Genomic DNA, 14,029 nt, shown 5'->3' on the forward strand with positions numbered 1-14,029 from the left:
TTTGGGGAATAGCTGATTTTTATGTGGGGCGTCTTAACCCCACTAAAAATAAAACATTGCAGATACAAAGTGTTTCTCAAATGTTGTTTCTCTTTCTGTCCAGCTTCTTTTCTACACGGTGATGAAGACCCTTTACACTCTCGGACACAGCCTCTCTCTCATAGCACTCATCACCGGCAGCACCATCCTCTGTCTGTTCAGGTCTGAAACAGCTTTAAATAGTTCCAGTAGTTGTGTCTGCTTTATATTACTCTACACTTTGTATGGATGGATGAGCCTGCCTTATATTAATTGTAACTGTTATGGAGTTGAATTTGGCAGGCTTCTGAACAACTATATTTTACTTTTTTTGACATTGAGGATAAACATTATGCTTGGCGCTTGGAGTTTCTAGCCGATAGTGTTTATCTAGCTGGAATGAAATTATTAATTTAAGAAGTTGTCTGGAGATGTGATGAATGGGACAGTGCTTAAGACTCTCTGAATTTTTCTCACAAACTAACCATGAGTACAATTAAAATAGAAAAGAGGCCAGGTTTATTTACAGCTCTGTCTCGCTCCACCAGAAAACTCCACTGCACCAGGAACTACATCCATCTGAACCTGTTCTTCTCGTTCATACTGAGAGCCATCGCTGTGCTGGTCAAAGATGCCATTCTGTTTTCCCACGATAATGCAGAATGTACAAAACAGCCTTCGCTGGTGAGTCTATCCATCCAGAAAATCCACAAGTAAATTATTTGTAAATTAGTAAATATATTTTTTATATATGTACATGTATATTTATTATGTGTGTGCATGTATATATTTTAGAAAAATATGTTTTATATATATATATATATATATTAAATACATATTCATTTATAATATAAATTATGAATATAAATATAGACATGTAAACATTTTCCAAATATATACTGTATGTGTGTGTTTATTTATTTACAGAAGGGCCAAAAAAATTCACCACACTTTGATATAATAATAATAATAATAATAATAATAATAATAATAGTAATCCTTACATTTATGTAGCGCTTTTCTAGACACTCAAGTCTTTTTATTTTCAACTTAGAATTCTGAAATGTAAAGAATTCCATGTCTGTATCTCACAATTCTGAGAACTTGCAATACTATGTCATAGTACTAATGTTCTGTATTTTTGACACAAAAACACAAAAAAAATTATTGGTTCTCAACACCATGTCAGCTAGACTTCCATTGCTTGGTCAAACAGGTAATCCCATTCCTCAGCATTGGTTCAACCAGAAGTTGTCCTACCAGACACCTCAAACAAACAGCAATATTTGTTCACCAACAAACGGTTTACTTTGAGCTGTCTGCACACATTAAAATTACACACTTCACCTTTAAGGATCTGAACTGAGCTAAGCCAGTTTCTTAAAACATGCATAGTCAACTAAACACATTTTATGCTTCAGCGGTTTTAAAAGGTGGTTATTTCTGTCACTACAGACCATAAAAACCCAAATCTTGTCATGTTTGTTTGTCACGGTCTTTGGTATTTCTGAGATCCACATATAAGTTCTCTTTTCTTGTGTTTAGATTGGTTGTAAGGCCAGCCTGATCATCTTCAACTACTTCATCATGGCAAACTTCTACTGGTTGCTGGTGGAAGGGCTGTACCTACAAACTTTACTGATGGTCATCTTCTCTGAGAACAGACACTTTATAATTTACCTCCTTATTGGCTGGGGTAAGTCTTCATTAGAAACACTGACCTTTTTTAAGCTGTTTCCGTTTTCCAAAACCAATTGTTACTTCTTAGAATCACTTTCTGTCTGTTCATGTCAGTGTTTTCACCTATAAGCAGGTATTTGAGTAAATAAAGGATTATTTGAGTCTAAAGCCTAGAGATTTTCCACTTCCCACTGCATTTGATGCTTTAGCTTTCATCTTATCTGACACGAACACATGCGTGCATAGAAAATCATTTGAGAACCCACACCTCTTCACGGTGTAGCACTGAATGTCTTAATTCATTCAAACACTTCTGAATAGATGTCGTTCACTACTCAGAGGAAAAACAGCATAGGGAACGAGATGACGTGCCATCAGTCTTGTTCAGTCTGTTTGTCTTACATTATGTATTAGTGTTTCTTTGTAGTTTGTTGTCTCCCTGGAGTTTCCAGGCGAGAGAAAGGAAAGCAGGCTCTTCATTCATTTCTAGAGGACAGGCTTGGGTGTGGCTTGCTAGACTCATCATATCAACACTTCATTAAGCTTCTCTTTCATCATGACAGTGACGACTAACATGGCCTCTTTAATCATGTTCTGTTTACCAGCATTTCCTCTCCGGCTTTACTTCTGTTCAGAGATAGTGGCCCACATCCCAACAGGAAACTGAAATAACAATTTCTCAGCAGGTGTCCGAGCAAAGATGCTGTTTCCTAACATCACATTCTATCTATCTATCGGGCCTTCTATCTATCTATCTATCTATCTATCTATCTATCTATCTATCTATCTATCTATCTATCTATCTATCTATCTATCTATCTATCTATCTATCTATCTATCTATCTATTCGTCCATCCATCTGTCCCTCTATCTATCTATCTATCTATCTATCTATCTATCTATCTATCTATCTATCTATCTATCTATCTATCTATCTATCTATCTATCTATCTATCTATCTATCTATCCTATTTGTCTGTCTGTCTGTTTGCATGAATGTCACTACTAAGTCTCTTGATATTTGATCATTCCCTCTCCTTCCTCCAGGATTCCCCACCGTGTTTATGATTCCATGGATTGTGTGTAGGATTTACCTCGATGACACAGGGTGAGTAGTTGAGCATAATCAGACAGTGACAGAGCTCACATGAGACTATAGCAGATATTTAAACCCGAGAGATTAAAATGAGGCAGGAGAAGATGAAACGCATTCCCATTTGCTGCCGCTGTTATGAAAGCACTTGTAACTCTTTGATGTCTTCTCATAACAGATGCTGGGAGAGAAACGACGCCCCGATTCCCTGGCGGGTGATTACCTGGCCAATCATGGCATCTGTCATTGTGAGTATAACCTCACACCAGCTATTATAAACAGAGAGACCAGCCTCATACTGTATGCATTATGTCAGACAGGGAGGGATTCTGCCAGCAAAGCAGACGTGGGGATGTGCTGAGTCTCACGAACAGTTTCCATGTCCTGGATGGGACGTGAGCGCAGGCATGTCAGGAAGAGAGAGCAAACACGCTGTCACAAGTGCCTCTCTCAGCACACATGCCAAGACTCTCTCTTGTGTCCACTGTGCCATTTTCATTTTGTAAACACTCACCTGAAAGAGATCAAATGTTTTTGGACAGCGTGATGGCTGTGTTTGACAGCTTTGCCCGAATGCATCCAGGTCAAAATGTTCCTGTTCCTCAACCCTCCAGAGCATAGGAATGCAATTATAATAAAAAAACATAATTTTTTTCTGGCAAACATGCTCAGTTCTGGTGTGTTTAGATAACTCTCTCACAGAGCTCTGCACACCATGCTACTGTGTAATTACATCTCTCTGCTACCCAGAACGCCACTGGTGGATGAACCTCTGGCTAAGATTTTCTGTTTGTTTGGTTTTACTTTTTATGGCGGGATTAATTATGAGGAACAGAAACAAGTGGCCTCTCTTGTTTCTGCTATCTGTCTGATGGATTCAAACAAGATGAAAATTGGAGATTATCAATTTGAGGTTATGCATTTGGCAGAACAAATCCAATTTTGGTCTGGCAAATGCATACTTTTGGTGCATTCAAAGCATAGATTTTATTAACTTGAATGACATTAGTGTTTCTAGTGTCATTGTATATGCCAGATTGGCTACTAAAGAAATAATTCAGCCAAAAAATGCACATTTTGTCATCATTGTCTCTCATGTCCATGTCAATGACCCTCATGTCATTCAAACTGGTATGACTTGCATCCGAGGATCATAGCAAAGATACATTGCTCCATACAAAGAAAGTCAATGGTATCAACAATGGATCTGTTGGAATTTCATTTTATGGACAGAAATCGAATGTTGTAATTGCAGAATGACTTGGAAAGGTTTTGCTTCAACTGTTCCTTTAAGACGTTTGTCACAGTGTGTGCAATGATCCTGTAATCTGTTTAAAGTCTTACTGAATGTTTTGAGAGGTTCTTGTCATATCCATTGAACAGTGGTAATGTTTAGTCTGGATAGTGTCATTGTATAAAAGGGGAAAGATATAAAATCTTTTTTTATTCCTTTCTGTGTTCCACAGCTGAACTTTATTCTATTCATCAGCATCATTCGAATCCTGGTTCAGAAACTGAGGTGTCCTGATGTCGGTGGAAACGATCAATCCCAGTACAGGTATTGCAAATGGATGCCAACTCATATTTTATTCTGCAAACGTGGCATCAGGCACCATGGTTGAACCCTCTTACATGCTATTCTGGTCATAGCTGAGATCTCCCTTTTAAATTTACCAGGAGTTGCATTCTAGCATGAATTTCAAAAAAATGGTTGAAAATGGATGGCTGCTTTCCATTTTTATCCAGGTCTTCCACTATCTATTGTGCATTGCAAAACGTGTATGCATTAAAATGGTGGTAAAATATTTATGCTGTGATTTGTAGCAATCTGAGTTTTTGTTCTGCTGAGAGTGGCACATTCTGCATTTAAGTGCCCTGTCTCTAATGCATGAGAGGCTGTTTTATTTGATGGCTCTCCTAGATGCGCTTTTCTCTTTTTTGTTCTGCTAAAGTTGAGATTTCAGTTTGAAGCTCTTCATTGTGTGCTTGAAAATATACTTACAAAAATTGCCAAGCTATTATAACAGTAGGGGTCCCTTCCAATGACTCCAAATCCTGTTACTCCTCTTTCTGTTTTTTAGGAGGTTGGCCAAGTCCACACTTCTCTTGATCCCTCTGTTTGGTGTCAACTATGTTGCTTTCGTTTACATAGAAGAACATGGAGAGATGGACCACTATAAAATATTCTTTGACCTTGGTCTGGGATCTTTTCAGGTGAGGAATATGCAGGATAATATGTCACTAGTTAATGTAACTTAAAAAAAGTAATTATAACTGTTTTTTCACCAAGGATGCAATGAATTAATCAGAAGTGACAGTAAATTACTAAAATATATTTAAAAGCTTAATACATTTTCATAGTATGTCTATTTTTTTGAATAATTTAAAAAATCCTACTGACCCCAGGCTTCAGGAAAAAGTGTATGGTGCTTTATCCGTGTTGTACCACATTAACGCTTTGTTTCTTTCACAGGGCTTGGTGGTTGCGATATTGTACTGCTTTTTGAACAGTGAGGTTAGTCTCATTGATCTTTGATACATCTCTCTTCAGTTATTTTCCAAAACCTGAGCTGCATACTGCCCACATAGGCAGTACTAAAAAATGACAAGAATACCACCACACATTAGCTTAAATAATAATATTTATACTGAACAATTTGACAGTGAATTTGATCGTCAATGCATTTTGGCGTTGACATCCCTATTAAGGATACATGCAGTGCTTCTTTAGAATTTGTTCAAAACAAGGTATTTTAAAAGAGAGTGTAATAAAGTTACAACACATCTGTATGCATGTGATGCCTGAAAATGTCTCCTAAGGCAGCTCACTAGGTTCTAAAACAGAGCAGTAGTTTTCCTTCACGTTCAAGTCAACATGAAACATTCACGACCTATTTTACTTCTGTAATTTGTTGTATTTCTGAGTGAAAAGGGATGCTGAAGGAGATGCAGGAAGAATTGTTTGGGTTTCAGAAAAGTTGCCTCTGTATGAAGGGGAAAGGCATGGAAACAAGCTTTTTCTGAGACAGAGCAAATTGAATTAAAATCTGATGAAAGACAATAAAACAAACATTTGTTGTGTTTGCAATAATAGTGCCCTGAATCAATTACAGTACAACTAGAAACATATTTTGAGGACTTAATCTTAATTTCATTTTGACATAGCCCCCAGTGTGTGGTTGTGCTAATGCTAGTCTAAAGACCTTGCTAATCGATGTTATATCTGGCTGCTTTGCAGGTCCAGAGCGAACTCAAGAGGACGTGGCGGAGTTTGCGTTTAAAGCGGTACATTGGTCGCGACTACCGTCTGCACAGTTCATCCATATCCAGAAACGGCAAGGAAAACATGACCCAGTTCCATCGGAACTCCAGAGCCCAGTCTTTCCTACAGACCGAGACCACCGTGGTGTGAGGCATCCAGAAACGGCGCTTAATGAATCACGCTCATACTTCACTGCCCCTCGGCTAACAACTCAGTATTTTTCAAAAGCTTTACGCTGAAGAGGACGAGGCTTTCTGAACCATGAGATTGACATGCAGGAGACACGATGAGGACTCAGCATCTCTGAGGCTCAACGCTGGATTTCAGAACCTCGTTTCAAGGCAAATTCTGCTATAAACCACCAAAATAGCACATTAAACCAAACCTATTTGAATGGGATAATATTGGTGGCATTAAAAACTCCAGTTCAAAACTCCAATATACATTGCTTTTTGTAATAATAACTCTTTATTGCATTAGGGTCAGATTATATAATAGCGTTATATAAATGCTACTTAAGGCCTACAGCAATTTTCTTAGACGTTCATGAAAACTCAACGCCATGCTATCAACACATGAAAACTCAACTGCCTCACCAAGAACATGTCTTGGATGACTGCAAAAAAGTGGGTCACCTCTATGCCAAACTCAAATGTGAGGTTTTATAAAGAGGACAATACAGCCAGAGGTGTCCACATTAGCCAGGAGAATATGTCTTACTTCAGAAACTGTAAAAATCAGACGTGCATTTAATGAAAAGTGGTGATTGTAAGAAAAAGCAAAAATTCTTGCACTGATATTGAACTGTTTTTACATCTGCAGCATTACATAATGCCATTTTGTCATTATACAACCCCTCGGATTTTTTTCTTCTTCCTCTTTCATATCTTGAAGAAAAGCCGCAGTATGAAAAACCAAATACAAGACGATACTTTTTCAAAGCTGTGTATATTCTAGCATGTGAATGTAATTCATTATTTGAGGAGATTCGGTGTAGTCTTATGAATGAAATGACATGTGGGTGGCATAAATATTACGTTTGCCCACAAAAAGATGTGTCCAGTGATAAACCAAACCACGACTCGCTGTTATTACACCGCAAACTCTTTTATTTCATATCCAACTGATCAGTAATTTCAATAGAAGGTGGTGACTGTGTTTCTGATTATTTCTGCTTTTGTGTTGCCGTGCCTCACATTGTCAGAGGTTTGGAAAATTGTACACTGCAATGAATCCTGCTGTCTGTGCTCTTTTCATTCAACTGAAAACAGATAATTAATCCAGTAGACAGTTGGATGCAGATTTAGGTCAAGTGAACTGACAAAACAGCGAGTGTGAAGGCGTATGAAAGTGACATTTCAGTGTGAGCTGTGCTCTGCAAACAGATTCTGGGAACTGCGGTCCAGAGACTTCACAATGGGTTGGAGAGGAGATCGGATCTCTTACAGCCAGGCCTGAAGAGCGAGAGGTCCCCGGGACACCACGTGCGAGGTTGCGTTCATTTAAAGTGACACAGATGCCACGGGCAGGGGCATTCAGCATCATTATCAGACTGTCAAAGGGAGAAGAAAAGATGGAGCTTTAATTAGAGCTGGCAGAAAGGAATTGTGGGTGGTTGACTGAATTAAATATTGAAGGAGTTTATTGCGGAGGACAGTTTGCCTTCATTTTGAAAAACGGACGTGTTTATTTGACAAATGCATTTATGTACAAGCAGAGGCCATATTGTTGTGCACTTCTTGTTTATTATATTTAACCATCTGCAATTGTTCTCAGTTTTTGCAGTTCTTGCATTTCTGCTGAATGTTTCTTGATATTTTTCATTAAATGTGACAGTTGTTTTTAAAATGTTTTTCGTATGATGTACAGGCAGTTTGCTTATTAATTTCATAATTAGTGACGGTAAATCAAATGCAAAATTTTAAGTAGCAATGCATTCCAATAATCTTTATTTACAAGTGTGTAGCGATTCTTTCTTAGCACTATTAATGTAGCCGATTTAATTAGGATTTAATCTTCGGCACGTATTTAGTTGACATTGTGCTAATTGAAATTATTTAATACGCCAAAATAATTTGCTCTTGCAATGTAGATAACATTGGTAGGGTTTGTTTTTTATGACTGTGGGTCTTGGGAACAATAAATGAGTTGCTAAAATTGGACCAGTGAAATACGATTACGCTTCTCCCTTGTCGATCAACAGATCAGCTTCACCATGAGCACTGATGATATCACACGCAGATGATGTTGTTTTGACTCATTTCCTGTTCTATTGCTGCCTGTTGTCTTATCGCCTTCCCGTATCCTCGAAAACGAGCGAACGTGCTTCTCCTTAGAGGCAAGGTAGAAAGTAACGGAATAACAGCTCTCGTTTTCAGGCCGCTTCAGGCCTAGGCATCCACACAAGTCATGTTTCTTCATGCAGTGTTTACAAGTGCCATCAACTCCACAAAAACAACTGAACTGACAGAATGTCACAAATGAAATTTCACGGTAATTTACGCAGCCTGATCATGGAGTTTCACAGCTTTCAGTCTAACAGTTGTTTGAATGAAGATGAGGCCTTTGGGTCAGCTTTTATTGACATGATGGTGTCCAGTCTGGGAAATAAAGGATGGCACCCTGCCATTCCGGAGATGTCCCAGTCCTCATTAGCAGCGTTTATAAATGTACACATTTACGTAGAAACTGCATACAAATTTTGCATGCAATTGACCCTCGCTAAGACTGTTGCTGGGTCCGACAAGGCATGCCACTCTCATGCCAAGTTCAAACGATAAATAGAGTTTTGTGGCTCTTTAATGACAGATTGCTGTAGCGCCTCAGTTCAAGTGGGATGTCATCTCTTCCTCTTTACTAGTTGTAGAATGAAATAAACATGAATGTACATCAAAAGGGAATTCTTTCAATAATTTCATAATTCTTTCAAGTTCATGTCCACCGAAGTTATGTTGCTTTCATGTTTTATCGGAAATGTTATATTTCCCACTTGAGTCGTGAATTACGAGCTTTAGGAAGAATTAAATACAGCATTATTAGTACTATTACTAGTTCTATGTTAGTATTATTTAAAAAATTATTAATTGTAGTTTTTTCATATTTTCTTCTAATTAGATTTATTTTTATATTATTATTAGGTTTACTCATTTTAGTACCTCAACTTCAAACTCATCTTTAATCCAAGATAAAGATCAGGTTGTCTTTCATCAGACCAGACAAAACTTAGCATAACTTTAACTCTCCTGGTTCAGACAAGATGACTTTTTCACTGGAGAAAGCAATATTATGGACAGAGGACTTGTATTTTAGTCAGAAGAAATAGTCAGAAAAATTAAAAATGGATTGTTTAATACAAACACGCATGCTTTTGCTTCACTAAATGTTAATTCATGAACTGGAATCATGTGGGTTATTTGTGGATCGCCTCGACTTTCTTATCAGCTGTTTAGACTGATGGCACCCATTCACTGCAGAGGATCCTTTGGTGAGATACTGATGTAGCAGTATAAACGCAATACATTTCTATTAATACATTTATAGAATAAACTTTTCTCCTCAACCTTTTACCTCCATCTTGGGTGGCCTAAGAGTAAGTAGATTTTTGGGTGAAGTGTTCCTTTAATAAAAATGATTTTTTAAGTTTAGGTTTGCTTTCTTTCCTAGTGAATGAAATAAATATAAAAAAATCATCTTAATATTTAATTTGTCTAATATTCAGGCACCAAATAGCCATCCAGCTTACCTTGGGTTGACCCAGCAACCACCCAGTTAAACACTCAGCACACCTTAGCAACTGCATAACAATGCCCTGGCAACCGCGCACACCAACCTACACTGTGGCAGTTAGTTTTGCAAAGGTAAGCGCAACCCATAAATTTCTTCAGAAAATGCCAAATAAGCCATTTTAGAGCTACAATTTGTCAAGGGATTTGTGGTAATGTATTCTTGTGTCAAGAACGCAGTACACTAAAACTTATTTGCCTACATTACACAACTTTAAATGTCTGACTTGCTAATTAACACCTGTGCCCTATCCCTTCACCCGAACAATCTCCAGATGCTTCACTCTGGCAGTGATCCATCATGATTCGTCCCGACTTATCGGTGCTGTTGACCTCTATACCCCAGCTAAATCATTTGACATGGGTATTAGGCCGAAACGACACTCATCCAATCCTGTGACAAGAGGCGACTTGTCAGCCTGTGGATGTGGCGACCGCTGGACCTGTGTAGCTCAGAAGCCGGTGAAGCGGAAACCTCCACACGCTATACTCTTGGGAACTGCAAATCTGCTTTCAGAATCACAGCGCTGGATGGAAATAGACAGGCATTTCAAATATACGCTGTCTAAATCACTCACTGGTATTTGTGGCTGGGTGGCATGTGTTTTAGAGAGATAGAAATGGCCTTTTGGGATCTTATGACCGGTTATTGACCCCTGTTCACACACACACACACACACACACACACAGCATCTGGGAGTCTTTGAAAACATGTTGTCCGCTCGGAACAGCTGTACTTATCAGTTAGTCCTCTGTTCGTCAGTGTCTCTGCACAGCGAGACGTTCCTTCCGATGATCAGTCGGGACCGTTATAGTCCCGGTCTCTTCTGGCCTCATCGATATCTCCTGCTGTAACAGAAACCTCTCACTGAGCAACTCTTCTTTTCTGAGTGGACGTGCGTGCCCGGGTCAGTCGGGAGATTATATTGTTGATATTGACAGTCTAAAAAGGTCAAATCCAAACAAGCATGTACATACTATTTATGGCATTTGTTTACTTGTGCATGCTGGGTTGGGTGGCATGTTTATGTAGTGCTTAACGAATGCCATGGTGGAAAATGTCCAAAACCTGTGGTATTATCTGGGCACATACACAAAAATGGCCAAAAAACATGGTAGCAACTTATATCATATGCAAAAAAACACTATTACTATTAGCCTTTGTGGTAACACTTTAGTATACGCTTCCATCATTAATGAATAACTAGACAAGAACACATGATATTTTGTCAAAATATTGGTTTTACAGAAGGTTTGAGATTTATGCTGCGTTTGTATAAATGCACTATAAAGAATGAAACACCATAATTTTATGGTAGATGTCTAAAAACTGTGGCATCGTTTTAACTATAACTAAATGGTCTGTATTAGGTGAGGTCCGATATCTAGCCTTCTTGCTATTATGGTAGCAGCATACATGAGAATAATAATTTATGCACATACTTTAGATGAATGAAGGTAATGTCATATTTACTTGACATTTGTCATATAGTGTAGTTTTTGGTTATGAATAAGGATAACGCCATGCTTATTGAATATTTGCCGTGTTAATACTGTAGTTTGTAACCAGATCTTGATGTCTTTGGAGGGAGAAATATCAGATCAACAACAGGTGATGCTGAATTTATGTATGTGTGTGATGTTTGTGGTGCTGCTGCAGTGAGGTGACCGAGTCAAACATTTCCACTGGCTCAGATGGACAGTGCAGCGTTTAAGCCAGACAGGCAGCAGATGGAGGGTTTACACACCTTGAATAATGAATTTTCTGACCAGGAAAAAAGAACACTCTGAGTTTCGTCTCCAGGGACGGGTCCAAAATATCCATGCGGTACAGAATAAGCGGGCTGTTAACACTGGGCACACAAATACAGATTAGGAGCTTTGGTGTGCGTGCACATGAACCAGAGCAATGAAACTGATAAACTGTATTGGATTTGACAGCCCTCTGTTTCACCACATGAATTTATATATACGTAAATATACACAGTATACGCAAATATATTATGTAACAAACATTTACTTTTAAACTTTTACAACTCATCCAAGCATCTCCTTATCAGAAAGTTGTTATGTATGTCCAAGGCAATGGCATGGGGGTGAATTGTAACGTTTATTTTAATGAATTATAACGATAATGAAAGTGACATAACATTATGATGGTGGCATATGGCCGCTGTTTTGTAATTAGCTGTCTCTTAATAGACAATAAAAGCTAATAAACAGGGTTAAAATCTAATGCTGCTAATCTAAGGAAGACAAGCAATGGAGAGCAGCAAGATGCTCACAAGAAGTCTCTATTGTTTCTCTCAGTTTCATAAAAATGCTTGTCTATGCCATTATTGTCTGTTCTCTGTCTCCCTCTGTTGGCCCTCACAGCAATACTTATTACTGCGTATCAATTTGTGTAACGCCCCCTAGTGTTAAAAATTATTTTATACCAACACAGTTGCGTTACATTACATTTTTAATTTGTTCTTAAAAGAATAGTTTACCCCAAAATTAAAATGACCCCATATTTTACTCACAACGAAGCCATCCTAGATGTATACGACTTTCTTTCTCCATGACTTTCAGACGAACAGAGTTTTTTAAAAACTATTTTTGTGATAATAGCTGGATGAAAGTCTTGCTAAACATATCAGCAACAGTGTTGTGACAGTCACAGCTGAGCTAAATGACACATTTCACATTTTATCTTACATTATTCAGGTTTTAGGTCCTCCGCAGAGCACATTCATGTCATGACAGACTTGTATAGTTTTAAATTTTAAACCCTAATGTTAATACTTCATGTGTGTCACAACCATGATATGTCAACACAGTCAATTTATATGAAATACATTTATGAAATATTATGTCATTTTATTCCCAAGTAGCAGCAGAAAAACAAAATGGCTCTACATGAAATCTATTTGTTTTGTGAAAGAAATGTCAAATTTGTCAGATGTAACCATGATATCCATGATATTTCAATGATATCAGAAAATAGAATCACTTAAATGTGACTCTTGAATAAAAGCTTTATAAACGATGCTTGTTGTATTTGGTTTAATGCAGTAATTGACTGATTCAATGTATTTGATGACTACTAATTCAAGTTTTTAATCCCTTTTTCATCACCACTATTGGCTGTGTCACCTATTTTGATAATATTTCATTATGATATTTGATATTGTTGGTCACATGTGAAAGTGTAATCCGTCTGCTAACATGATAATGTGTTTTACAGATATCTTGAATGCTAAAAGATTAAGTTGAAGCTATATTAAACAGTCCCAGGTAAAATGCGTACTTTGTTAAAAAAGGAGAGAAAAGTTGGGAGGGTGCAAAGCATAGCTCGTTTGTAAAAAGTAAAATTGAGTAAAAAGTTTTATTTTCTCAGTTTTGCACCCTGTTTTGTCCCACTTCTCGAAAATGTCTTTTCTGTCATGAATTTGGGGAAAATATCGAATGCATTTTACCACTGAAATTTGAGAAAAGTGGAACATTCCCTTTGTTTGCGAGTAGTGGTGTGAAGGTGATTTAAATAAAATATATATTTCAAATAATCCAACATATAGGTATCCCCTTGAACTTGGTAAGAGGGTATCTGTTTACCATCTTGACTGGAATGACACAAATATTTCATTCATTCACTCTGTAACTGACAACAGGAAACATTTATTATTTTTATCCATGTCAAATGATTAATTCACCACCCTATGTTAACCTGAGAGGAGATATATTGAGAAAATAAATTTTATTGATCCAGTGCCTCTTTTTCCTCCTTTCTGTTGGAGAAATGATCAAACCCTGACATCAACTATTTGTTTTATGCCAACAAGTTCTGCGTTTTCTTTCAGCTTGTTTGCTGTACACCTTGTCCCAGAGAAGCTTTTAGGCATTGAGGCATTGAGGCATTTAGTTTTTTTTTGTTATAGTAAGAATTTCTGTTTTATATGTCGAGGAGGCAGCTTTCCCCATTTGGGCGTGGCCTAAAGTGGAAGCAGCGAAAGAGCACACATTTAAAAATCACTCCGCTCTCTCCCGCCAAAATGACGCAAGCACAGTACACGCACGAGGCCACAGGAGAGTTTGAAGCGTTTGAAGAGTCAGAGCTGGGCGGAATAGGTCTTGGCGGACCACCAGTGGTCGGATCGTACAAAAAACGATCAAGTCGGTCTCGTTTCTAATTTCGAGCGACCGGGACGTCTG

The 14,029-nt window shown here is 37.9% G+C and overlaps 1 protein-coding gene across 1 annotated transcript in view; it reads left to right on the top strand.

Annotated features, from left to right (window-relative positions):
• Positions 1 to 7,897, top strand: part of vipr2 (vasoactive intestinal peptide receptor 2) — a 29,196-nt gene extending 21,299 nt beyond the window's left edge. Inside the window, exons 5-13 of the mRNA XM_043225629.1 lie at positions 104 to 201; positions 567 to 702; positions 1,564 to 1,714; positions 2,746 to 2,806; positions 2,970 to 3,039; positions 4,258 to 4,349; positions 4,873 to 5,005; positions 5,265 to 5,306; positions 6,030 to 7,897. Coding sequence (XP_043081564.1) covers positions 104 to 201; positions 567 to 702; positions 1,564 to 1,714; positions 2,746 to 2,806; positions 2,970 to 3,039; positions 4,258 to 4,349; positions 4,873 to 5,005; positions 5,265 to 5,306; positions 6,030 to 6,203 — 957 coding nt within the window. The 3' untranslated portion in view covers positions 6,204 to 7,897. The remainder of the gene's footprint in view (positions 1 to 103; positions 202 to 566; positions 703 to 1,563; positions 1,715 to 2,745; positions 2,807 to 2,969; positions 3,040 to 4,257; positions 4,350 to 4,872; positions 5,006 to 5,264; positions 5,307 to 6,029) is intronic.
• The last annotated feature ends 6,132 nt before the right edge of the window (positions 7,898 to 14,029 follow it).

Source organism: Puntigrus tetrazona, chromosome 24, assembly GCF_018831695.1.
Source record: "Puntigrus tetrazona isolate hp1 chromosome 24, ASM1883169v1, whole genome shotgun sequence".
Taxonomy (NCBI): domain Eukaryota; kingdom Metazoa; phylum Chordata; class Actinopteri; order Cypriniformes; family Cyprinidae; genus Puntigrus; species Puntigrus tetrazona.